The following is a 27980-nucleotide window of genomic DNA, read 5'->3' as shown; positions in this document are numbered from 1 at the left end:
ACATTGATTAACATATATGATTCAGGAACACTGAAATAAAACAGTATAGCAGCATTTCTCAATAACATTCAAATTACCCATATAATTCTATATATGGCACAAGCAACATATTATCAGTACCTTTTCTGTACTGTTAACTTATATCCTTCCAGAGATATGCCATCATCTGTCTCAACTCTAATTGGATGACCAATAGCTAGACAGCTCTGTACCAAAGCTCGACTCAGAATCATTCCAGCCTTCCAATGAATGGAGAAAAAAGGGTTTGAATAAGTTAAAAGAACCAGAAAATTCAACAATGTGTCACAAATAGAGAGGTCATTATGCCTGGATAACCCAGGATATTAACAGTTGCAGAAAGTGAAACACTACCCACAACTTAGCAGTCAATGAGCCCTGCTCAGAACCAGTGATCTTCTGTACAACAAGGGTGGCATTTTACAGTTCAGTGCAAAATAGAACAGACCCTTGATATCTTCATTTGTCCTTTTTCTGTGCATATTTCACAGTGCAACGATTTAGGGTCCATAACGTGTCACTTGCTATCCTTATAACTACAGAGTTTACTTGAAATATGTATGCACAGAAAAAAAGTTCAGTGAACTGCAAAGATTGCAACAAATCTATAGTCTTTGAGTCAATTTAAAGTTTTACTCCATGTCTGAAACAGTGCTGGTTAAACATCTTTAAAGACTAGTTTGAACTGTTTTTTGTTGTTGTTGTTCTAATGGCCAAACTTACTCCCAAAGCAGATGACTGAAGGCTTTGTTAGAAGTGAAACATTTAACAATATTTTATGACATTTCTTTAATTTGCATTTAAAATTATAACAGGTATTTTAACAAGATTTTCCCAAACATTATGTTTGCAATATTTTAATATATTATCAATTGTGGCAAGAGAAAAATAGGACAAAGGAGATAGAATAGAAAATAGGAAAAGATTTATTGGATGAAGTAGCTTAGCACCCTGCCAGAGCACGATTGACCCCCAAAGAATATTTGCTAACACTTTGTCCAGTGTTCCTTAAAAAGCCCCAAATAATGATGGGGGGTGGGGGGGCATGTCTCACGACTTTTTTTGGGAGCCTATTCCACAGCCTCATAGATCTCACAGTCAAGAGTTTGTCCTGACAGTTATTGATTTTCATTCAATTATTTCTAGTTATATCCTCTTTTACAATCATAAATAATTCCTCTCCATTATTGGTACACACCTATCACTATGAAAATGTTAGTTTTAAAGGACAGTTTAAAATGTAAATCATCACCTGATATAATTTTTATCAGTCTTGGAAAACTGTCATGAAAATTTATCTAGTCGACTGCAAAATCTACTCACCCACCCTTTACCAGGCTTCATAGATTCATAGACTCTAGGACTGGAAGGGACCTCGAGAGGTCATCGAGTCCAGTCACCTGCCCTCATGGCAGGACCAAATACTGTCTAGACTATCCCTGATAGACATTTATCTAACCTACTCTTAAATATCTCCAGAGATGGAGATTCCACAACCTCCCTAGGCAGTTTATTCCAATGTTTAACCACCCTGACAGTTAGGAACTTTTTCCTAATGTCCAACCTAAACCGCCCTTGCTGCAGTTTAAGCCCATTGCTGCTTGTTCTACCCTTAGAGGCTAAGATGAACAAGTTTTCTCTCACCTCCTTCTGACACCCTTTTAGATACCTGAAAACTGCTATCATGTCCCCTCTCAGTCTTCTTTTTTCCAAACTAAACAAACCCAATTCTTTCAGCCTTCCTTCATAGGTCATGTTCTCTAGACTTTTAATCATTCTTGTTGCTCTTCTCTGGACCCTCTCCAATTTCTCCACATCTTTCTTGAAACGTGGTGCCCAGAACTGGACACAATACTCCAGTTGAGGCCTAACCAGTGCAGAGTAGAGCGGAAGAATGACTTCTCATATCTTGCTCACAACACCCCTGTTAATGTATCCCAGAATCACGTTTGCTTTTTTTGCAACAGTATCACACTGTTGACTCATATTTAGCTTGTGGTCCACTATAACCCCTATATCCCTTTCTGCCATACTCCTTCCTAGACAGTCTCTTCCCATTCTGTAGTGTGAAACTGATTGTTCCTTCCTAAGTGGAGCACTTTGCATTTGTCTTTATTAAACTTCATCCTGTTACCTCGGACCGTTTCTCCAATTTGTCCAGATCATTTTGAATTTTGACCCTATCCTCCAAAGCAGTTGCATTCCCTCCCAGTTTGGTATCATCTGCAAATTTAATAAGCGTACTTTCTATGCCAGGATGATGTTGGTGATGATGGTGGTGGGGGTGGGAGTTATGCACTCCAGATTAGTGGGCAAGTAGAATTTTGAAAAGCTGACTTTTTTATCTCTAGGGTACATAAATATTAAAAAATACGTATAATTTACCTTAAATATTTCAGTGAGTCCTGGGATGCTACAGGCTAAGAGAGTACTTAAAGCTAGTAGTTGCCATACCAGTACCATGGTACCTGAGATACTGCAGTATTTCCCTGTATACAGGACATAACATAACTGCAGGATAATAGATTCTACAGGTTAATAACTATTGATAAATATTTACTTTTTAATGGCACTTGCTGTACAAAGAAGGTTTTTTTTAAACAAACTAAATGTTTTAGTGATTTGTCTAATCCATAATAGTCATAGGTAGATGCACAATAATTAACCTTTACACCCACATAATAAAATGTCAGAACAAGAAGTTACTGTGGGGATGGTTCAGCTAAAGTGAGCACAGAAGTAAATGTTCATCCAAAACTTCAACTGAAGCGTGTTGTGAGGTTTGATAACGTTTGGGTAACTTAGTTTATTTGGAATTTCAAAGGCCACTGCATTTTGTGGTGCCATCTAGGGCAACAAGCAGAAATGGCAGTACTTCTAAAAAGCCAGGAAACACTAGACATGCATCCGAAGAAGTGGGCTGTAGTCCACGAATGCTTATGCTCTAATAAATTTGTTAGTCTCTAAGGTGCCACAAGTACTCCTGTTCTTCTTTTTGCGGATACAGACTAACACGGCTGCTACTCTGAAACCTGTCATAAGAAATGCTGTTTCTTGAGATTTCCAGACAGAAGGAATTTGGGTCAGATTCAAAAAAGGATTCAAACTTTTCCATGCATATCTTCATTAAACCGCTGAACCTTTGGGGTTCAAGTATCTTTGGGAGCTACATGCTGCTATAGATTTTGCTTTTTATAGCTCAGTAAAACAGTTATGAGAGAAGGAGACTACCAAAAAGGTTTAGTCAACATTATGGATCCAAGACTTGCAGGAGGGCAAAGAAAGCATTTAGATCACACAAACGCCCCCAAATTAGTACTCTTATAATGCAAAAGCAACCAGACACTGACATCAAATATTATAAAGCACATCAGATAGTTGAATAATGGGCTGAGGCACTTTATTGCATGTCACATATCTAGGTATAATATATCTGATATAATAAATGTAAGATATTGCATTGATGAGGGAAACCTTTTATTTAAAAAAATGCTCATAAAATAACAGAGTCTATTAAAATGTGTTCATTTTATCCTGCCCAATGAAAAAAAATCAGAGGACTTCAGCACTTGTTTCTTTCATACCACATCAATAAAAAAGAAAGGAAAAAAAATCAGCTAAGATCATTTCAAAAGCCTGTCAATTAATTATCTGAATTGTTTATTAAAGAGCAATCTCTCTTGCTTCTATATGTCTCAAACTTGCTTTGGATCATTGTTCCATAGTCCATTGGGGAAAGTGTGAATAATAATTACATATTTAGACTTTTATCTTGCCATGAGTTCTGTATGTGCAGAGACGTGCCCCCCACATGAAGCCCTATTGACTTCAATGGGACCCCAAGTGGGCAAAGGGATGTGTCATTATAGAGCTTATTGCAGAAGTGGGGCCTTGGATGTTTAATGTTAAATGGATGAACCAGGAAATTTTACTACTTTAAGTGAAACAATAAAAAATAAAACCTGCATCACTTCTCACAAGCCATATTTATTAGTTAAATACTATCGCTCATTTATCTATATCTAGATCTATCTCAGGGGTGGCCAAACCATGGCTCGCGAGCTGCAAGCGCCTCTTTTACAGTTAAAGTGCAGCTTGCGAAGTGCCCCTTCTCTGCCTACGAGACTGGGGAGGGCAGCTCGGGGCTTCTGCACTGCAGCTGGGTGGTGGGGCTAAGGGCTTCTTCTGCCCAGCAGGGACGGGTTCTCAGGGTTTCAATCCTATGGGGCACAACCCTGAGCCCTGGCAGGTGCTTCCCATGGAGCTGAAGTCCCGAGACACCCTGTCCCACAGGGCTGAAGCCCTGAGCCTCAGCAGGCATGTCCTAGCTCTTGAACTTCTGAAGATTGTCGTATGCGGCTTGGAATGTCAGTAAGTTTGGCCACCCCTGATATATATACATACGCACATCTCATATAAAACTGTAAACTGTTATAGAATGAGATATTTGCTTTGAACTTCATTCTATATCTCCTCTCAGAAACAGACACCCAAAGAATTCTGTTTATATGCTGCTATTCCAGGCTAAAACAGTAAAATGGATGTGCCCCCTCCCCTGAGTGCCCCCTCCCCTGTAGTGCCACTTACACTACAGCTATGCCTTTTAGGAAAATAAGTACAGTACAAGTAGTGTACAATTGCCCACAGTGTTAGCAATATGCTTCTGCTTGACAAGTGTGCAATGGCTGTCTTGTTGCAGATCATTTGACTTGAACTCGATAGGGCTGCTTTGGCATTCTGTGACTGGTTACATTCATCATTTGTTACATACATACAACAAAATGATCTGATGGAAGCAATTAGTATTCAGAATAAGGTTGCCAACCCTCCAGAATTGTCCTGGAGCCTCCAGGAATTAAAGATCGATCTTTCATTGAAGATTATATCCTGAGATGAAATCTCCAGGAATACGTCCAACCAAAATTGGCAACCATAATTCAGAACTACAGTAGGCCCTCTGGTATGTGAATGGGGCCTGTGCAAGGCTGCAATAATTTCTGGTATGTAATATGAAACAAATCAAGCACATCGCAAAATTGATAATATTAGCCAATAATTTTTTTTAAAAGAAATCTGTAATTTTTGGAACAACTGCAGCTGCGTGACTCTTAATATGACAAATACAGACAATTTAGTGCATTTATAAACTCCTTAAAGTTTGGAAATAGTGTATTGGCTGAAATACAGTTGAGCAATGGAAGCTCTCAGCTCTCCTATAGTTCAACTTTGCAAAGATTAGCAAACAGTTTGGCCCCATATTAGTGCTGTGTTTTTCAGCAAGGAAGAGGGAACACACATTCAAAAGTGAGAAAACAGTGGGGTCCAGTTTTCCATGATTTAGTTCCTGTTCTTGTGTAGGGCTCAACAAACCCCTAAAGCTGCCCATCAACCAAGGATAGCCAAAGCACAGTTCACTCTGGGCATGCCTCTTCTTGTCCTTAGCATGCTCCCTCTGCTGGTAGCTGAGAGAACAGATGTATAATTGATTTTTCAGTCTGGTGGCAGTTTAGAAAAAAATAAAAAAAATAAAAAATTGATTCAGTTCAAACCAAATGTGAAATGTTTTGGAACTTTTGGTGAACCGAAAAAGTCAGTTGTGGGTCTGTTTCAGAGCGGGGATTCTAATCTGGGTCTCCCACATCCCAGCTCAGTGTCCTAACCACCTGGTTCAAGGTTATAGGGGGAGTGGGGCGCAGCAGCAGCACTAACAGCCCCTTCTTCTCTTCACCAGCTACAGTGCTATTTACACCTGGTAGAGGGCTATGTGGGAATGTACCAGGGCCACCCGGGGGGGGAAGTGGGGCAATTTGCCCCAGGCCCCGGGCCCCATAGGGGCCCCCATGAGAATATAGTATTCTATAGTATTGCAACTTTTTTTTACGGAAGGGGCCCCCGAAATTGCTTTGCCCCAGTCCCCCTGAATCCTCTGGGTGGCCCTGGAATGTACACTACATGCCACTAAAAGAAGCATGCAGTGTAGACATACCTTAAAGGAGCCAGTGAGGCACAGCTTAGGTGAGTAGAGCACATGCTTGAAAGGTGTGATTATATATGTGAGTACATACCCTACTCACTCTCTACTCCTCCAAGCCATGCCTCGCTGTCTACACTGCTATTTTAGCTATGTAGTATCCTGCTGCTGGGGCCTTTCCCCTCTGCAGGGAAAGACACCTCCCCCCACCCCCACCAGCAGGAAAGGCTCTGGAAGGGAGGAGGCAGTGGGGAAAGGCTCTGCCAGCCCCCTGCTGCTGAATCCCTTCCCCACCACAAGGAAAGACTCAAGCAGTGGAGAAAGGCAAGGGGGAGGCTCAGCCTTTCCTCGCTGTCTTTCCCTACCAAAGCCTTTCCTTGCTACAGTGAAAGGCTCCAGCAGTGGGCAGTTGCTGAAGCTCTTCTCCACTGTCTCCTCTCTGCCAGAGCCTTTCTTTAACACACATAGCTACACACTGCAGTGTGGACGCGGCAGGCTTTTCACTGCGCTATGTACCTTCACATTATGCTGCTGCCAATAGTGTCTAGTGTAGAAGTAGCCTAAAAATTAATGTAAGTTTTGTGACTAAATCTGCCATGCAATGAGAAAAAAATAGAGTCCAATATGTTGAACATGTTGTATACGCTGATTTTTTAATACTTTTATGTGAACTATGGGAAGTTCACAGTGTTGTTTTCTAATTTTACTTACTAACTTCCAGTAGAACCTCAGAGTTATGAACATCTTGGGAATGGAGGTTGTGCGTTACTCTGAAATATTCGTACCTGAACAAAATGTTATGGTTGTTCTTTCAAAAGTTTACAACTGAACATTGACATAATACAGCTTTGAAATTTTACTATGCAGAAGAAAGATGCTGTTTTCCCTTTTTTTAGTAGTTTACATTCAACACAGTGCTGTACTGTGTGTGCTTTTTTTTTTTTTGGGTCTCTGCTGCTGCAGAGACTATGTACTTCTGGCTCCAAATGAGGAATGTGGTTGCCTGGTCAGTTCAGAACTCTGGAGTTCATAACTCTGAGATTCTACTGTAGTTGTTTTTTTGTACTATAACATGGATTATTCAAATACATTGGTAATAATTCACTTCCTGAGAAGCAACAAGATAGGAATTAAGTTTTAAAATGTTGTCTTCGTTAGCTAGGACATATACCAGACTAACTTAATAGCAACTGGTAATAGCTTGTCCAATTCCCATCACCAATGAACAGTACAAGAAAGTTTATAATATTTAAGATTACTTTCTTTTCCAAGGTGTTACATAATGTAACAAATATAGGTTGCTTGATATTAATCCATAGCTGAAAGCATAAAGTAAAACACAGAATATAATGGCTAATGTCAGTATGTCTCCTTTCTCCAAAACACAGCAACTTCACATAACAAATTAGGGCAAAATTTTGCACTGGTTTATCTCCCCACTCCACCGCTTTCTTTTTATCCTTACTTTCAGCCTATCCTTTGTCTTCTCCATCAAATGGTGGCCACAAGAAAGATATCATTATTTGCGAAGGTTTCAGCAGAAAGGTAGCCCCTGCATTTTGATCTAAATACTATCAGCTTGTGTTCAGTCGGCTCTCCTCTGGAACAGTGTTTTACAGCTGGGCTCTGACCAATAAGCATGCTCTGTTGTTGGCACCTGGAAGTCTTATTCTGTACTTCACCAGCTGCATCTTAACTGCTGAGCACAGCTGTTTTGGTAGGTTGTGGAAGAACAAGTGGTCTTTGGGAAAAAAAAAACAGCACTTTATACATTAAGTGCTCTCTAGATTAGTATCAGGATTTTAATTCAGTCCACTAGCAAAAAAGGAACAGCAGAAAACATTAATATCTTTATCTTTTTTTTATTAATACCTGTATATTTTTTTAAGTGGGTTGCTTGTATGTTGCATGAGTTATAGCTCCTATAAGGAACTGACCTTTGACTCCATGTAAAATTAATTCCATAGTCTAACCTGGGGGTGATGAAACTATCTAGGTAGCCAAAACTCCAGTGGCTGCTTCCACTCCACCTTCCCTGTTATAAGGTATAAGGAGACCCTGCACAGCTAGACTCCATGTCACATGGAGGATATGTGCCCCTGTGCAGATTCCCAGCTTCCTATCTTCCCTGAACCCCCAATGCAGCAGAACCCCAACTAGGCTTGGGGAGGGGTGGGGACAAGATTCACCCCAAGGGGAGAATTCATATTTTAAATTTAAAAAAATCTAACTTTAATATCATAGAGTCTGATCAAAGTTATCAAGAAAAAGCTGGCATACTGACGTTATTATTAACCCACAAAATAGAGACCTCTGAAGTAGCCCAAAACACTGCAGACTGCAAAGCCTAATTGTGATGCCTCTTATAATTATTCTTCCCTTTTATGCCAGTGAATTTCATTTATTGCCACTAAAATTGATATCCTATCTGATCAATACAATACCTTTGTGATTAACCACATGTTAGCCAGAGGCCACAGTGTTGATGGGACTTTTAGATCCCGATAGTCCATTCTTCTGGGAAGTGCCTTCCTCATTTTATCCATGGCAACAGAGACATGAAAAACTATCTGTGGATCGGCCTAAACATATTAAAAAAACAAGAGCATTACTGTAATTGGTATTTTAAATTAATACCACTAGCAAAGTTCAGCAAATACTACAAAGTGCCTGCTAATGTACTATACAACCTTAGTATTCTACTGTAGACATGGTATTTTGTACTTTACAGGTTCCGAGTAAGATGATTTGGCCAACAGATATATGTATACATGAAGAAATATTTGTGAATTATGTTAATCCCAATAAATAAATTGGATTACAACATATTATGGTTTCATCATTTTAAGGGCTGAGTGCGTCTTGGCCTTGAGTCCCAAACAAGACACCACGCATTGTTGCATTTCCCTAAGTGCAGACCTTCAGCCTAGTCTCCCCCTTGCTCTGAGAGGGAACTAACCTGCACTGGGTCTAAATGCAGTGCAACATACGTCTTCCAGCACAGCTACAGTGACAGACAGAAAAAGGTCCTACAGTATTGATTATGTGACCTGTATGTTAAAACCTCACATTAGAAGAACAGTTACAGTGAAACAGATTCATTATTTTAGATATGCTATATATTGAATCAAGTAATGTACTTAATATTGTACTAATCAATTACAACTAATTTTAATGTAATTAAAATAAAAACTATAAGATTACTTAAAAATCTTGTATATAGAAAGTTAATCATTATAACTTTGAAGTTACATGTTCCTACTCTAGTAGTGAGAATTGCTCCTGCCAATCAGCTAATAATTTGCTAAGCACTTGAATATGGAGATAATAATTTGAAAGTGGCTCTCACTTTATTAATGGAGTTTTATCCCATCAAGGCACAAAGACTTACACACACAAGTCCCATTAGTTACAGATATAAGACCATTCTGCAAAAAAAATTGAATGTCCTATGACTTCTCTTCAATAGGCTTGGGATATACTAGCTAACACAAACACTACTTGATGTTTTCACTAGAAATTATCAGTGAATGATCGAGGTATAAATCTGTATATGAGAAAAACAAGGGCCAGATCCTTGGCCCCATTAAGTCTTTTCTCACCATCCTGAAGAGACGTGTAACATACAGGTCATAATATATTCAATTCCCCAGCACCTTCAGAACCTGAGTATGACCAGCTGCAAATGAGGCAGAGAAAATTGTATTGCTCCTCCTGAAAATTGACTCTATTACCACACAGACAGACAGTTCAGTCCAGATCTCCACAATCTTATCTGCAAAATAATTTGAAAAAGCTTCACAGTGTTAGACTGTGCTATGAAAGGCAAATAGTCTCAGTATAGTAGACTGTTTCCAACTCAAAACAGTTCTGTTGCTCAGAATTTTGAGGATCCTATGGAAACATAGAAACCCTCTGGACATACTATATGCATTATAAATATTCAATAATAACTAATAATACAGTAGGACCCTGAAACCTCAGTTTGGATCAGAGGCCTATTGTGCTATACAAACACAAGGCCCTCACCCTGAATTCCTCCCACTTTAGCAGTTGTAGGTCACTTTGATTTCCAAGGATGAATGCAAGGAAGCAGGTGTTTAGGAGTTACTGTATAAATAGTTAAGGATAACAGATTGTTATAATGTCTCCCATAGATCAGCAGAGCAGTCTGTCACAAGAGAGTATTCTTCCTCAGAGCCTTTGAATCCTTACGGGTTCCATTAGTCTTTGATGAAAGAAAACAGGCCCTTCACCCTGACAGGAAAGGAGCATGATAGCATCAAAATAGGTTTTCATTCTGATTAACAACTGAGGACCAGCTCCTCAGATGGTGTAAATCTGTATAACTCCCCTGAAGCTAATGCAGCTGGAGATCTGCCCCTGAGTATTTATAAGAACTGAAGATGGTGATAAGAAAAGGTGACAAGATCTTCTGTTATTTTTGGCTATATAGTGACAATATTAAAAAAAATCCCATAAATTATGCTTAGTATGCTTTTAGGAGACCAAAAATGTATATCTTTGCCAGAATAAATTGTAAACTGCACTTTAAGTGAATACAATTGGGCACAATCTATTACTTGAAGTGAAATCTTAAAAGTCTCTATACCCAGTGACTGACAAGATCCTTTTGTCCTCAAAGAATGCTCTCTGTAGAGGCACATCATGCTTCCAATAAACACTGGAGGTCCATCATGTCTTAACACTTGCAATCATGTCTTAACACTTGCAATATGACCCTTGTTAATATGTTTGAGGAAAGAAAAGCTTTTGAATGAACCACATTATTCAACATCTTTATAAGCTTCTAAGACAAGGCTGTAGTAACAAAAAACAATGTTCTGCTTCCTATTGTTAAGAGGAAGTGAAAGGAAATGAATAGACTCATTGTTCACCCTCAGAATCCCACCTGGATGGAATAATACTTATTTTAAATGAGACTGTGTCTAAATTAGCAGTGCTTCATCTGTAATATAAGGACTACTGATGTATAAGTCAAAACACTCACTTTTCAATGACTGCTTCCATGAAATTTATGACCCAAATATTTTGTATTACCACAACGAGACAGCATTAATGAAGAAATACAGATTAATGGAGATTTAACCTAGGATTTCTGTATTGGAAGTGCTATGCACTTCTAACAAGTCTGAAATACAATGATCAGTATCTCTTGTGATTCAATGGGCCAACAGTAATTCCAATAAGGACAATGTAGTTATTGCAGATAATATTGGCCCGAGGTACTTGGCGAGGTGATTAAAGTTTCACTGGAAATAAATTACTTCTTTGATTTCAAGTACAGAGTCTCCAACAGAACCATTTTTAAACCATAGAGACATAGGAATGAAACTATCTGCCACGAGTTTGTGCCCACATGCATCAGCTACTGTTGGTGGGGCTTTTGAATAGCAAATGAACAGAAAAACGTAACTAGAAAGGATGTTCAGAACACAAACTAAGCACCCAAAAAGAAGGGGGAAAAACAAAAATCCCAGCCTGAAATGAGATATTAGATAAGAATAGCGATGTGGGAAAAATGTGTTGTTGATTTACTTCTAATCCACTCCCTTCTGAAAGCAAATGGAGTGGAGCATATACTGAGGCTGGCAAAGCAGCAGAAGCAGAACATTTGGTACAGAGATAGCACATTTGATTTCATATTACCCGTTAGCCAGCAGCAGGCTGATCTTACAAGGGAATCCCCACAGTTATTGTACAATGACAACGAATATTCTACTAATCCTCCTCCAAAGGCTCCAGGCTTAAGACAGCACTCTTACTCAACCTCACTATTATAAATTGCTATCAGATATCAGAGGTTTCACTACAACTGGGGAGAAGATTGTTTGGGTTGGAATTAGACACAAGTATCATTATGCTGTGTGCCTCTTTGTATAACACCTGCTGCAAGTCCCTATATTCTTGTTATCACTACCACAGGTTTTAATCTTTTAACATTTGGTTTAGTGGTGCAGCAGTGAGGAAGCAATGGCCCTTTGTATTCATCACAGGCTGGCACCCAGGACTAACACCATGCTGTGCATCAGGAGATAATTAAGTTGGACAGTACCCAAGTGACACTAGATAAAGAAGCAACAGCATGTTCCTCTCACCAGCTTCAGATGATGTTAAAAACCTGCAGAGCTTGGGGCAATGGCACCCCATAGAAGCAACAATGGCCATTAACTTTCTTATTTGAGATTTCACCTTCTTTATTATATTTGATAGTTTTGCTCCAAACTGGCAGCCCATGACAGTGAACTGGAGAGATGCAACTTGAGTGAGCTAGAGTGCTCAAAAAAGCATTAGAAATTGCATTGAAAAATTATATTCATAGCATGTGCGGTGATATGCTAAGCTATACTATCACATACCACAGAGTACTTTGTTTCTATGATACATGCTATTAAACATAAGCCCACAGATAGAAGCAAGCAAAACATCCATTCCACCCTCTAATAAAATTACTTTAAAATTCTTCCTTTCAGAAAAAAGGCAAAGGGATAAAGCATATGGTGTAGCCATAAACAATAATATTGGAAATTGTATGAGCAAAGCCAAGTTATCATAGAGAACAACATCTGAAAAAATTCATTCACTAACATTAGCTGAGACTTGGTCTGTAAAAAGGGACTTGTTACTTTACTGTTATTATTTACAGCTAGTGGTTCTCAACCAGGGGTATATGTACCCCTGGGGGTATACAGAGGTCTTCCAGGGGTTACATCAACTCATCTAGTTATTTGCCTAGTTTTACAACAGGCTACATAAAAGCCATTAGTGAAGGCAGTAAACACTAAAATTTCAGGCAGACAATGGTTTGTTTATACTGCTCTATATTCTATACATTGAAATGTAAGTACAATCTTTATATTTCAATTGATTTATTTTATAATTATATGATAAAATGTGAAGGTAAGCAATTTTTCAGTAATAGGTTGCTGTGATACTTGTATTTTTAGGTCTGTTTTGTAAGCAAGTAGTTTTTAAGTGAGGTGAAACTTGGGGTATACAAGAAAAATCAGATTCCTGAAAGGGGCACAGTAATCTGGAAAGGTTGAGAGCCACTGATTTACACAGCACTATAAATATGCATTTAAGTGAGCTGACTGTAGGTATTACTGCACATTGTGAATGATGCATTTTTATATTGAGGAGGAATTCTCTAAGGGAGTGATAGCACTGAAGTTACAAGGTCAGATTAATTGACTGAAAGCAATGTAGGGAGGTGCAAATTATACATCTCTTTGAGAGCTTGGGCCTTTTGGAGGAGTCACCCTGAGAAGGACAGGTGAGAATATTAGCTCTCCTCAACCCTGTTTCCTGCCAGCAGTAATGGTAACAGATTTAACTATGGAGAGGACAATATAGGAGCCTTACTGGTAGAGGCTGCTCAGAGGATGTGCTGAATCCGTGCATTGTTTAACCATTCTGGCCGCATCATCTCTCCAGCAATCACCATCCCTTTTTGGCTTTCTGGAGAGGGCTGGCCCTCTTGAGGCCTTTTGGTAGAGGGGATGTTGTTGCTATTTCTCAGTGCTGTAGTCTAGCCTCTCCTCTAGCTACACCCTTAATGACAACAGCAGGGAAGTTATATGCCACTGAAGGTTATTCCCTGCTAGTAGGGTGATTCTCCTCTGCCCAGTTACATCAGCTTTCTAACCAGAGTCCAAGCTGACTGTGTTAAACTTAAATTAAATATTACTTTATTACTTTCTTTCCTTTTGTTAAATTGTCTTTCAAGAGATGACCAATGACCAACTAAGAGAAAGAGATTGATAAATATGTGGTTCTCATCTCACTTAGATCAGTGAAATTCAAGAGTAATTCCAATGAAATCAGTAGAATTACAGTAGTACAGGGGTCGGCAACCTTTCAGAAGTGATGTGCCGAGTCTTCATTTATTCACTCTAATTTAAGGTTTCACGTGCCAGTAATACATTTTAATGTTTTTAGAAGGTCTCTTTCTATAAGTCTATAATATATAACTAAACTATTGTTGTATGTAAAGTAAATAAGGTTTTTAAAATGTTTAAGAAGCTTCATTTAAAATTAAATTAAAATGCAGAGCCCCCCAGACTGATGGCCAGGACCCGGGCAGTGTGAGTGCCATTGAAAATCAGCTTCCGTGCCGCCTTTGGCACGCCTGCCATAGGTTGCCTACCCCTGCACTAGTATATAGCTAGTGCAAATGAGAGGAGAAACAGGCCAGTGGCAACAGTGCTTTCTGCAACTACTATAGGGAAAAGTGGCAAGAGAAAAAGTTTTCTTATTTTATCTTCCTCTTCATGTCAATTTTTTCCCCCAGGCATTGCAATAGAGAATGTCCAAGAAGATGATTGGTCAGCATCAATTTTTTAAAAAACATTATCTAAAGTCACATTGCTGCAGTCCTTAATGGGCTATAAGACTGATTCTTTTAATTCGAAATTACTTGACTTTGATAAAAAGTAGTATCTCTTGGTACATGTACAAATGCATTGGAATTTAATATTGTAGAGCTTCAAAGAATGATAGTTTAAAGATTAATTGGAGTTATTAATATAGTGCTACTTCATATCACAGAATAAAGAAAATAACCTCAAGACAGCTAATTTGTAATATTTGTGAGTTACCAATATCTGAAGATTTTTAGAATTTGTATTAGATGCTGAATTCAAGGTGAGACTTTTAAAAGCACCTGAAGTGAGTTGTGAGCACAAACTGACATCCACTCAGGTGCTTCTGAAAATCCTTCCTCTTAACCACACTCTTAAATATTTTAGAATCCCATTAAAGAATAGGTCATCTATCATGCTCATCCATCTTCTTTTTAAGTTGAAATTTAATTTGTGACTCTCATTTCTATTACTGACAGAGAGACAGTTATACAAGTAGTGTGGAAGTGCAAAGGTTTTCTAAAATATAAGGGATGGTGAGGGTTCATATCTTTTTGTACTTGGCCAGGATTACTACATCATGCCGGAGAAGATTTCTGAATCATTGATCAGAGTTTCTATCAGAAGGCATTTAGGCTTCAGTATTTCTTTTCTGGCTAAATTATGTTATTGTTGAAGACTATATTATATAACAATACTGTAATAATATTAATAATCTTCAACAAATACATATAGCTTCATATTTGGAATATATATACATATTCTGAATATGAAGCTGCTGTAACTTTTTTTGAATGAGCATCAAAATAAAAGTAGTGATGACAGATTTGGAAGATGATGTATTATAGCTGATTTCATATTTCCTGAATATGAATAGTTTAGTTCCTGGAAGGAGAGTTGCTTGGATAGCTATGCTTGGATTTCATATCTTCTTTAAAACAATATACAGAAACTTCAAGTGGGAATATTGTCAAATGGTGGTAGCAATGTCTTACTTGCCAGTGAAACAACATGTACCAGTGCAGTGTGATTTTTTTTCTTAGTACTCTTTTTTAATATTGACAGCCTTTGTGTGACATGTTTAGAGGACTTGAATTTGACAAAATAATTGTATTAAAATATTAAAAAGTTAAAGCAGGACTCAAGTGGTACTTAGGCCATGAGCTGGATCTCTGCACAGAGTGAATTTTATCCAACGTTGATTGACTGAGTAGAATATACAACTTCCTTTAACATTAGTGGGAACTGAGGACTTAAAGCCCTATACAGCACCTTGAAATTTTACCCTTACAGTATGTCACAAATATGAGTGAAACAATTCAGGAACTTGTGCACTAAAGTTTAAATTGCTCTTCATGTTCAGTAAAAGGTCAAGCATTTAGAAGTGTGTGTAAGGGCCAAAATTATAGTTTCTCCAAGGCTTCCTTTGTTAAAAGTACAATATGATGAATTCCACAAAAGCAGTATGAATCGACAAATAACCTGACCTGAGAAAGTGCCCAAGGATGACATCTACTGATGGTCATCTATCCCACCTTGCTGATGTATAGGCCAATCTTCCTCACCAGTGACAAAAGAGCAACAGGTTGTAATTGTCAGGGTTATCTGTAGCCCCAGATGTACGCATTGGGATTGTATGTCATAAATTCTACTCAGCGGGAAATGTTTTATTTTTAATCTGCTATTGACAAGTAACAGCTAGAGGTTGAGCAATAATATCTATACCTGAAGTCAATTTAAAAATGTATGTATCCAGAATATCTGAGCCTTTTGCCTTTTTAGTGTGTAATCTTCTTAGTGTCTTCTGCACCTCATTGAGCTCCAAGGTTCGCAAATACAAAATACTGTAGGTATCCAGCACCTCTGCCCTGAATTTAGCTTTAAAGGAGTCTCTCTTGAGGATATCAAATTATCATTCACAATACACTGTTCACCCCCAGATGTGTAATTGTTGGATGCTCTCCCCGTTTCCAAATGTATAAGCCTCAATAGGTTAGTACAGTTGTAGTTTTTAAGCTTATATTAACCATCCCATTCTTTATCTCCTAAGGTTTGTTTCTCATATTTTATTGTAGGTCGGCATTAGTAGTATTCAGATGTTTTCTCTTTTCCCTATTGCTGATCTATAGGTTTATGCATCTCAAGGTCACTTTGGAACACGTTTATACCAGACACCAGAAGCCTAATCAATACAACATGCTAATATATAAACAATATCAGGTAACATAAAAATGATGCTTTAGATAAACACAGTAAACTATGCTGTTGCCCCACTACACAGAAAACAACCCTTTGCATTATCACAGAAGAAGCCCTGCAGAATGCAGATCGGTGCAGATTGCTCCCCTAAATGCTGTCTACTGAACTTTATTTGCCACTGGGGGCCAGGAACAAGGTTCGTCTCAGTATTATTATTTGTATCACACTGCTGTGCTAGGCACTGTCTAAAGTGAGAGACAATCCCTGCTCTAAGGAGTTTACATTTTAAATAGACAAGAAAGACAACATGTGGAAGAGGAAACAGGCTCAGGGAAGTAAACTGATTTTTCCCATGATCACATAGCTAGTCAGTGGTTCTGGAAAGAACAGAATGCATGTCTTCTAAGTTCCAGGCCACTTCCTTCCCCTCTGGACTAAGCTGCCTCTTCGTTTGTGAAGAATCTGTGTGAAGTCCCTTTAATTGACTCAATGTAAAAAGGTGCGTGACAGCTTTAAAGTTGTACTCTATTCACTTTTCTAAGTAAACTTAAAGTAGTCACAGTAACTGGCTTAATTTAAATGATTTGAACAATCAAGATGACTTTACTCAGAGGTTTCATATGAATATATTAGATTAGGACCTGGGTCTACTTTTTCAGTTACCAAATACACTTGCTTTGATAAGTGAGGCTTATATGCTTATTCCTTCTGTATCATAGTACTTTAAATGCAAACAAAAATTACAGTATCAAAATAAAATTCTGAACTCAAAATTTATACAAACATCACCAAAATATAAGCACCAAATAATAGTTACTGTATTAGACTAATAATTTTGATTTTCTTTGATTTTTAAATCTATTGTAAAAAGCAAAGATGTTAACCTTTGGAGTGTTTGCATTTATGGGACACTTGTTACATCAATGGAATTAGAACATTCAACATGTTAACTTGCACAAAATAGGAAGTGTGAAAGTCAGGTATATAAAAAGTCATACTTAATCTATGTAACAGTTTTGTGCTAACAAAAAAGAATAAACTTACCTTGTATTGTATAAAATGGCTATCCATGTCCACCTTTTCCAAGTTTTGAAGTGTCTGGTGGTTTGTGCACTGGAAGTTGTCTGGAAATTCTGTACAAGCTTCCCAACTGAGAATAAACAAAGTCATTAAAAGATTCTTTATTGGGACTTTTTATTTAAAGTTTACATATTTTCAGATATGTTAAATGTATGTTAACATATAATTAATACTTACAAACAGTAAAAAAGTACAAGCAATGCTTAGTATAAGGTGTGCTAATTTAAATATTATAAATTATACACAAGCTTAAATCAAAGTTAAACCTAAAATCCGATGGACAACATTTTGACACTTTGGTCCCAGTTGTTTGGTTCACCAAATTGTACTTGGTGCAAGGAACCCAAAGGAGTAGAGACTACTTTTGCTCGCTCCTGATCAGAGACCATTCATGGACTAATTTGACCCCTCGTGCAACTTAAAGCAGTTCCAAGACTGCTCTTAATGATGGCAGGAGTAATGGTCATTTCAACATCCAGGAATCACTGGAGTACAGCAACACTCCAACCACATTCTATCTCTTAGTCACATTTCTAACACACCACCTACACTGTGAGCTGTACAGTGGGGACAGTGAGGGTGATACTGACCCAACTTTGCTGGCTCATTGCCTGAAGGGGAATCCTTGGTTGCCCTGATTGTTAGGAGTTTTGCCATTGACTTCAACGAGACCAGGATTTGACCCAATATTTGTAAAAAACACAATTTTTGTGTAATGGGAGTAGATTAAAAGGACAACAAAACTGTGCGCATTTTCCTTTGTTATATGAAAAGGAGATGTTACCCCGTACTGATATAAAATCAGAAATAAAATCTGCCCTGATCTACACATTTTTTAAGTTTACATGATTATATAAATGTTTAAGCTTACGTATTCATACACTTTAGACATCCCACACATAAAAGTTGCTCATATGCTGCAAGACTCCCTATTTCCCTGTCCCTCCTATCTCATCCAAGCAACAGTGGTTATATAAAGGACAGCAGGATCTGGAGGCTACAGTGAAATGGAAGCTGTAGCTAGGGTCTTTCCAAGAGAGGTACCAATTCTGCAGAAGGCAGAAAGGTGGGCAGTACCAACAGAGAATAAAAGAGGAACTAATTTGATAGGCTGCTATTATTAAGGAGTAGGGATTGGGAGGCAGGCTGCAGAATCAGCAGAGTGAAGAGCATTTTTGATTGTGACAGTTAGTCCTAATTAGAATTTTTAAATTGATATGCACATGTAATGGTGGAAATATAGGCTCTGATTTTGCAGACATTTATGCACTTGAGTAGCTTTGATCATGTGAGTAACCTCTTTAATTGAATGGGACTACTCACATGCTTAATGTTATTTACTCATGTGCATAACTGATTCCAGTAAGGAAGCCTGGAATATGACATTTACATAAAGTTTTGAAAAATGCACAAGCAGCTATTTAGCTGACTACTTTTATTTTCAACATTTTATCATGTTAAAATGAAATATTTAATAGGTAAATGTTTTAAAATGCATTTTAGCAAATGTAAAAGCAAAGTCTTTTATTTATATTTCAATAAACTAAAATATATTAGTGACTAAACCATTGGTGGATTAGGGTTTTGTGGGGCCCCTGGGCCAGAGCAAGTGGGGGCCCCTTCCCACCCCTTCTGCCTGCAGTCCCCCGTCCCCTGCCCCAGCACTCCTGCCAGGAAAATGGGGTTGGGGCGAGGGGCTTGCCACACCTGCCTGGCATTCCTGCCGGGGAATGAGGGGAGCAGGGTCGGGGAGCAGGGGCTTGCCCCAGTCCACCCGCCTGCCCATTGCTCCAGCCAGGGAATGGGGTAAGGGCACAGTGGCTTCCCGAACTCGTCTGGCACTCCAGCTGGAGAGCAGGGTCGGGGCACATGGGCTTGTTCTGCTCCACCTGACCGCATAGTGCTCCAGCCTGGGAGTGGGGGCGCCCATTTTTCCAGAGCCCCGCAATTGACCAGGGTCCCATGGCACAGGGCCTGTTGGCCCAGTGGCTCATCCGCCACTAGACTCAACACTTCTTTATTGAAATTACCCATTAAACTGTTGCAGAAAAAACAGGGATAACAGCCTCCTACTTATTTTAGTCACATCTTTTAAAATTTGAAGGATGAGGTATAATAAATTAATTTTTTACAACTATTGAAATCTCATGAAGAGCTGATGATGAAGTACTGATGTGTTGTACTGTGCACTGAAATAATGTTATAAATTGTCACATTTATAGGAAGATTTGAAGACTAGCTTTTCAATATTTTAATCATCCTCTATAGTTCTCCCTTTCTTTCTCTGTAATATTGGGTTTAGGGTTTCAGAGAACTTTGAAAAAGCAGAAGTTAATATACTTGTCACATCCAGGCAGCAGATCAACATTAGGATCCAGAAGAGTTTTATAAATAACTGTGATACCATCCTTTTCAGCGGCAGTCACTTTGTCAAAGGTCAAACTTAGAACACGGTTTAAGGGAGACCTGAAAAATGGAAATAAAATCAAAGCTGACCTTTCTGAAACAAAATCAAACAGCTTCAAAAACAATAATGAGATTATACATACAAAGGCAGTGAACATAATGGAAATGCTGTTGAAAGAACGAAGACAGAAAATATTAAAACCCACTGCATTTTATATGTTGGAAAGAACCTTAGTAATCTAGTAGCCACACTCTGGCTTTAGTCTTTTAGTTCAGGTGCTTTCATCTCAGATACTAATTCTCTCCCCAGCCATCTTCTTGTCTTTATTAACCTATAGGTTATGGACAGCAACCAAATTGAATTAGTCTTGTAATATTAGCTCTTCTACTGGAATAAATAACAATTTGGGGAGAAAGAAATCAGTATTATGATCAGCACCCAGGTAATCATCTAAGGATAATAGAAGAACACAGCTACCACTCTGAAACCTGAAAACTGTAGATTAATGTTCATGAACAATAACTAAATAATATAAATATATTTTGATAAAACAGAGACAAATTATGTATGATTTTGTCAAAATATAATAATAAATACTAGTTCGTTTAATTAGCTGAACCTTGATGGGAGAAATCCAGTGAGGTCTGTGATCAATAGATCAACCTTTAAACGGATATATTCCTTTATAGGTCTCATAGTTGTAAGCAACATTACATTAAAATCTAATAAAGCATGAATAATTTACACATTTATACTCTTATTAATAAAGTTTCTTTTAAAGGCACACAGTCAACTTTTAAAATCCTATTTCCATATTAATATTTTTACTTACAAGTAACAGCTAGAATAAGTAAATTGAAATAAATTAGAGATAAATATATTTTCTCTCTTTCTTTTCTAATTTGTTTACTTTGTGCATTTGATAGCACTTTTGTATATTCATAGTTTCATTGTTTCCACTGTACAGTCAATCAATTTCCCGTTGTTCATTTGGGTCTTTTACACAGCAACAAAGGAAAAAACACATTCAGATAATCAGAGATCCTAGCTAAGGGTCTGTGGTTTGTATGGGTTTTTTTTTAACGTAAGAGGTATTCAGGGGGCAGGTCAAATTCACTAAAATGCTTTTATTTCATTTTGGTGAAATTAACCAGTTGTGAGTTGTCAATGTCACTTTAAACAAAGAAAACAGTAATACGCTGAACAACAATTCTAAAAATGTGTCAAAACACACGTGTAACGAAATGTATGTTATTTGCATATTCTCCTACTCTGCTTTTGAGGGACGCAGGAGTTTGAGAAATTAGAAAAAGCAAAATTATTTTTAAAATCAGACCAATATAAATTTCAATTGTTATTTATCATGTTAAATCAGACCAATATAAATTTCAATTGTTATTTATCATGTTGTAGTTTATTATCCATTGTTACTGAAATTATTAAATACTCTACTCCATTAACTTAAAGCTGGCAATTTGAAGATGTATAAAAGAATGGCTAAGAGAACCCATTTTCTGGAACATTCACTAAAAACAATGGTTGTATTTTCTGTTTATTCCAAGAATGACCCCAGTGACAAGTTATCAGTTTTGGGTGAAACAGTTATATACAAGAATTATTTGTACAGAAATTTAATCTGTCATAATACATAGGAAAAGCGAAATGTCATCAATAAACTACTCAATTACTTTTTCAGATTGCGCTGTACATCCAGAGACTTGCCATAAATCTGACATAACCCTGTTCCCAGCAGAGTAGAAGTGTAAAGAATTAGTATTAAAAGAAAAAATTGATTTTTGTTTGCTAAAGGAAAAAGTAGAGAATTTGAATAGGTATTCATCACAAGACTGTATTCTTATCTGCTGCTGAATACGTACAAGTAAATAGGAGCTCTATGCAAAACATTACATATGAAGTTTATATTATGTCTTGTATATTTTACAGTTTTCTGACTGTACAGCAAGTTTTATTATTACTATTAATAATGTATTCTATGGCAGAGACCAAAACCCCAGTCAGAATAGGAGTCTCATTGTGCTAGTGACGGTTCAAGCACAGATGTCAAAGAGAAGAAGATAAAGAAACTGCTTCCTTGACAATAATCAATGGAAACAGTAAACTGTTTTAAAAGCTTGTAAAATCATACTAAAATGCTGGAAATAGCTCATTAAGTTTCAAAATATAAGCCCCCAGAAAATCTCATAATAAAACAGTAAAACAGACTGAAGTATTGATAAATGACTATCTGATGAAGTGGGTTCTAGCCCACGAAAGCTTATGCTCAAATAAATTCGTTAGTCTCTAATGTGGCACAAGGATTCCTCATTTTTTTTATTCAATTATTGACTTCAATGGGAGTTTTGCCTGGATTTGTCTCATAGTGTTTTACCAGTCTGAATACAGGAAATACTTAGCCCAAATAGTTAGAAAATGCCAACAGTAAGTCTGTGTTTTGTAGGATTCTAAATAAATATCATGGCCTTGACTAGCTAAGAATTAGGAGCCAGATCTGAAAATATATTTAGATGCTTAAAGGTGTGGATACGCATCTAATGGGACTCTCAAAAGCACCTAGGCACCTAACTCCCTTTGATTTCAATGGAATTTAGCTCCTGAGCACTTCTGATAATCCTGTTATGCACCTAATTGCATCTTTAGGCACCTAAATACCTTTAAAAACATGTGACTATGTGACTTATTCTCATTTAAAAACAATATTCCAATTAATGTTATTCATTGGATTAGTCTAATTTTCTCTTTCTTCTTCTTTATCACTTTGTCCATTTCAAAATAAAAAATATGATGTCACCATAGATTTAATCAAATTATTCACCTTTAATCTGCTTCTAAGTAACTACAAAAGGTACTTAGTAAACTATTCAATAATTGCTAGCACTTCGGAAGTTATCACTGATTCCAAGTATGCAGCTTTATTCTAGTCACAATGTAATTAAATTGTCTTCAAGGTTGCTAGTGATAAAACTCACAATATCTTTAGCAAGTGTTCTGTAAATTATTTGGGCTAAAACATGTTTAAGTACTTTTTATTTAAAAGTCTGTTGAGACCTGTTGAGATTTTCTGCAATGTGTTAAACATGTTGAACATTATCTTCAAATCAGTGTTCCAGGTATTCTTTACACTTCTGAATTTACAGTAAGTTTACTGCATTAACATCACAGCCTCTCACAACTTGGGCTTAGTTACCATCAAAATAATTATCTTGCTCTTGTATTTTTCACAGGCTAATGAACAAAACTGGATTACTAAACACCATATATTTACAATTATCTTTCAGCATTTTATTGCTGTATTGATTTGCAATTACCAGCCATAATGATTGTTCAGTTCTTCTGAACAAAAATGATCAAAAATCCTAAACTCAATTCTACCTGGTTATAGTTTAACCACACAAAGCATCAAATTATATTAACTTAATTGAGAAAGTAATCTTCAATTGCTGATACAGTACAACAATGAGCTTAAGGTCCTTGACAACCAGTTTTAGACATGATCCCAGATGTGTCCTGTCAATACACATAATTTCACAATAATTCAACAAGATCTCAACAGGCTAGCACAGCAGTGAATAAATTTGTAGTGCAGCCACTTTTTCCTCAGGAAATAAGATATTTTTTTTCTAGGAATTAACAAATCTAAAAACTTAAGCACCCCTCAAACATCTCCAGAAATTATTAGGAGATAACACAACCAAAGTATATCCCTTTTAAAAAACTTTGGTAGGCCAGTCTTTACAAGCTTTACCAATTTATCTTTCACTCTACCATCATTGGTGCTTAAGAGGTTAAGACTTTATTTGTGAAAACAGACAGAGGTAGTGGGGAATCATGTTGTCTACTGCTTCATAAATCTTGCTTAAGATCCTTTTCAATTACCATCCATTTCTCCTTTAAAAAGGGACAAAAAAATAGAGGAGTGGAAACAGGTCAGGGCAGTCTGTGACAATGACAGTGTGATGGGCTTGGACCCCCTGTGGTGTTTCCATCTGCTATCATTAAGGTGACTATTCAGACATGAAAAAATCCCTCTTGCTGTGCTGACAGGCAGACATCAAGAACTATGACAAGGCATTAAGACAGAAAGTCAGAGACAGAGATGTCATATTCCACAAACAATACTGCCTCAAACAAGACCTCTGAAATTTTCTTGGAATTTAAAATAAAAATAAAAGGGGTTTTACCTGGAGGTTATCAAACTTCCTCTTACATTAGTTTGACAACGAAAAGATTGTTGACTGTCACACAGATAAACATTTAGCTCTTACCTGTAATCTTTACCATAAGAAACCCAAATTTTTTGCTCATTCTTCAGTAAAAGTGGGTTTTTAATTTCTTGTCCTTTCTCATCAAAAAGCCGGGCAGGAATAAGATTGAGGCCTGTTGGTTTGAAGTCTGCTGAATATTGTAGTTTTTCGTGAATCATATGCAGCAGCTGGCAAGGACAAAGCAAGCAAATAAAGAAACTAAAAATGTAAACATCTGTAATAAATTGTTTGTACTCCATAACAAATGAAGTCCAAACAAATGATAATTAAATTCATATAGAATGTTAAAAGAAGTGTGAAATGACTGCAATGTTTATCTCAGTGTAAAATAACAAAATGAGCACAGGCTTTTAACCGGCAGGGGGTGCAACAGGATTATGATTGAGCTCTGACCCTTTGGCACAGAAACTGAAAGCAGATGTGACAGTTGTACAGAACAAGCATTTAGCTTCTACATACTATAACAGCTCTCTTTATAAAGGTTATGTTTTTCCTGCCCACATTTGGAGCTACATTTTGCTCATGTTTTTACTGAGCTTGTTCAAGTTTTACAATGACTGCTCTCCACCCTCCTGCCAAACCATAGGTGATCAATAGCTGAACAATAATATTGCAAGCCTCATTTAACAATTTCTGTACTGTGTCTGTTAACTTGCCCCTGCCAGAATAGCCATAATTAGCACCTCTGTGAATATAAGATTTTTATGTATTGCATTGTTTCTTTTTTAGAAATTGGTTCTCATCTCCATTTCTGAACTTTATTTGATTTTACATGACTGCACTTCGGTCTTCATTTCTGCTATGTAGTCAGGGCCTTTCCAAATTGCTGCACCTTCAAGCTCAGTTCTGCAGCAAACATTACTGGACTGCAAATTCTGTTGGCAATTTCATGGCAAAGTGATGGTTCCCCTGAATATTATAGTCACTTCATTCCACTCCCCCTCCCTTTTATCACTCTGCCTACAGAAAAGCACTTTCCCTGCACAGACACTCACATTCTGTGTTCCTTGCCAGCTCCTGCCATTAAACACAACATAGAATTGCTCCTTTCGCACCTATTGGAGACACTAAAGATGCATGCTCATTATGGAGGCAGGCAGGGGAAGCCAGAGCATGAGATAAAAGTTCTCAGTAACTGCTTATTCTTAATACCAAATTATGCATTTAAGCACTTTTTTTTACTTGTCTGATTTGAGTAGGCTGGGGAGAAGGAAGAACTAAAAGTATGTGGCAAATAAGGGGGTGACTAAATACTTGGCAAACAGTGGACCCTGGTTAATGTACTTGGAGATTTTTGTCAATATTTTCCAAACTTGCACATTGACTAGTTTCACCATCTACTAAAACAGGAAATCCGGCAGTTCAGGTGGGACTTTTAATAGAGGGTAGCTGAGAATTTTTATTGAAAAGATGAAGGAAATCCCATAAGTTTAAAAAACATTTAATTATTGTTTATATTGTAAATACTGGATAAAAACAGTTTTTTTTATTGTAGGTGACTTGTAGCTGAATTATTGACCTGTCTGCCAGTTATCCTTAGGCATAGATGAAATAAGCATCCAAAGATTGATTCTTAGTTACACTGAAACTCCTTTTACACAGCTCTGGCATTGTAAAGAGATCTTAATGTGAGAATAAATTATATTTACACTTAATTTAAGGCCTCTCTACACTGCCAGAGGAATGTAAAGGGTTTTTAGTGTTAATAAGAATAAGGTCTGTAAAGTTTATTATATTTAACTTCTGTCTGCTGTTTTAACGTAAAAGTTTAAAGTTATTCACAGAACGTCGGAAAGTGCAGTCTCCTCTGCAAAAACTCATAGGACACATGAACTGGGTGCAGTAGGAGCATTGAAGTCTACAGCATTTAAGCCATTCTTCTAAGGGTACATCTACACTACCCGCCGGATCGGCGGGTAGCAATCAATCTATCGGGGATCAATTTATCGTGTGTAGTGTAGACGCGATAAATCGATCCCCGATCGCTCTCCCGTCGACTGCTGAACTCCAGCTCGGCGAGAGGCAGAAGCAAAGTCGACGGGGGAGCGGCGGCCGTGGATCCCGTGCCACTAGGATGCGAAGTAAGTGATTCTAAGTTGATCTAAGATACGTCAACTTTAGCTACGCTATTCTCGTAGCTGAAATTGCGTATCTTGGATCGATGCCCCCCCCCCCCCCCCCGCAGTGTAGACCAGGCCTAAGAGAAGATGCTGCTCTATCTAGAAGCAATTTGGAGTGGTCTCTGGTTGTGCTGGAGAGGTGATCATTGAGTACAGATAATTTAACATGACAAAATGCATAGACATTGGCATGGACACTTTGCCGTAAGTGTAGATACATAGCCTGTGTGTACAGACACTGCAAGCCTCCTAGCACAGAAATAAATTACTATGTAGACAGTGAGGCACTGCTTACACAAGAAGAGTAAAGACAGACTCCTCTGCACAGGAGGTAGGATAAATGAGATGAGGGAAGCCACATGATGCATGAAACATGGAAACATACCCTCTCGCCATGCAACGTTGTACTCTGGGCACATGCCTAAACTACCACTGTGTTATAGGGACATCACATTGGACCCTTTTTAATGCAGCAACTGCACTGGAACCCACCAAAGTTAATACAAATGTTATTTAACCGCCAAAATTGGAATTTCAGGGATGCAGGATGGAAGATGAAAAAAAACCCCATATAGCAGTTTGCCAATTTTGCTTGGGAAAAATCCCTTTCAGATTCCAAACAAAATTCGGTGATCAGCCTAGCTCCCAGCATTATAAGTTATCAAGCTCACCAGATAAGGAAAGGGTGAAGAGGATAGGTCTGGAACAAAGTCCAAAATGGCTTCTCGACAGCAACAACAAACAGAATTCCCTCCCTCCCACCACCAGGCAAGACACAATCAGCTGACCCATCATGGCCCAGTGGCCAATGGCAGCAGAAGTAGGCAGAACTGTCTCCATTACCTGGATACCATGTGGCAAAGAGGGAAGGCGGTGGGACTAAGGGAGGGCGGAGGGAAACAAGAAAGAAGTGGCACCTTTCCCCTCACCTATATACACACTCTGCAGGCCATCAGGAGGGGGAGGAAAAGAGGTGAAAATAAGTGGGTGCGGTCCAGTACAGTGTACCGGCAAGAGCCGGTATGCCGTGCTGGACCAGACCAGCTTCCCCAGGCTGGTGATTTATAGGGCCCGGGGCACTTGAAATAAATAAATAAATACATGAAATAAATACTACTGAGAATTGTGCAATTATAGGAAACTTTAAATTTCCAGATATAGATTGGAGTACAAGTGCTTACTAATAGTAGGGCCCAGATTTTCTTGGATGTGATAGCTGACGGATTTCTTCATCAAACACACACCGACCCAACAAGAGTTGATGCCACCTTAGATTTGGTATTGATGAGTAGTGAAGATGTCATAGAAGAGCTGGTTTGTAGGGGACAACCTTGGTTCAAGTGATCAGAGCTAATTCAGTTTAAACTAAATGGAAGGATAAACAACAATAGATCTTCAACTACGGTCATTGATTTCAAAAGGGCAAACTTAAAAAAATGAAAGGTATTAGTTAGGGAAGTGGAGTGGACTGAAGAACTCAAGGATCTGAATGTGGAGGAGGCTTGGAATTACTTTTTC

General features: G+C 37.9%; 1 protein-coding gene across 1 annotated transcript in view; it reads right to left on the bottom strand.

The window, feature by feature from the left end:
• The window catches only part of DCDC1 (doublecortin domain containing 1), a 414547-nt gene that overhangs the window by 178307 nt on the left and 208260 nt on the right, over positions 1 to 27980 (bottom strand). Inside the window, exons 12-16 of the mRNA XM_065592482.1 lie at positions 24343 to 24509; positions 19993 to 20118; positions 17617 to 17722; positions 8434 to 8571; positions 121 to 239 (exon numbers count right to left, since the gene is read on the bottom strand). Coding sequence (XP_065448554.1) covers positions 121 to 239; positions 8434 to 8571; positions 17617 to 17722; positions 19993 to 20118; positions 24343 to 24509 — 656 coding nt within the window. The remainder of the gene's footprint in view (positions 1 to 120; positions 240 to 8433; positions 8572 to 17616; positions 17723 to 19992; positions 20119 to 24342; positions 24510 to 27980) is intronic.

This window comes from Chrysemys picta, chromosome 4 (assembly GCF_011386835.1).
Source record: "Chrysemys picta bellii isolate R12L10 chromosome 4, ASM1138683v2, whole genome shotgun sequence".
NCBI classification, from domain to species: Eukaryota; Metazoa; Chordata; order Testudines; family Emydidae; genus Chrysemys; species Chrysemys picta.
This window is presented reverse-complemented; position numbering and strand designations above follow the sequence as displayed.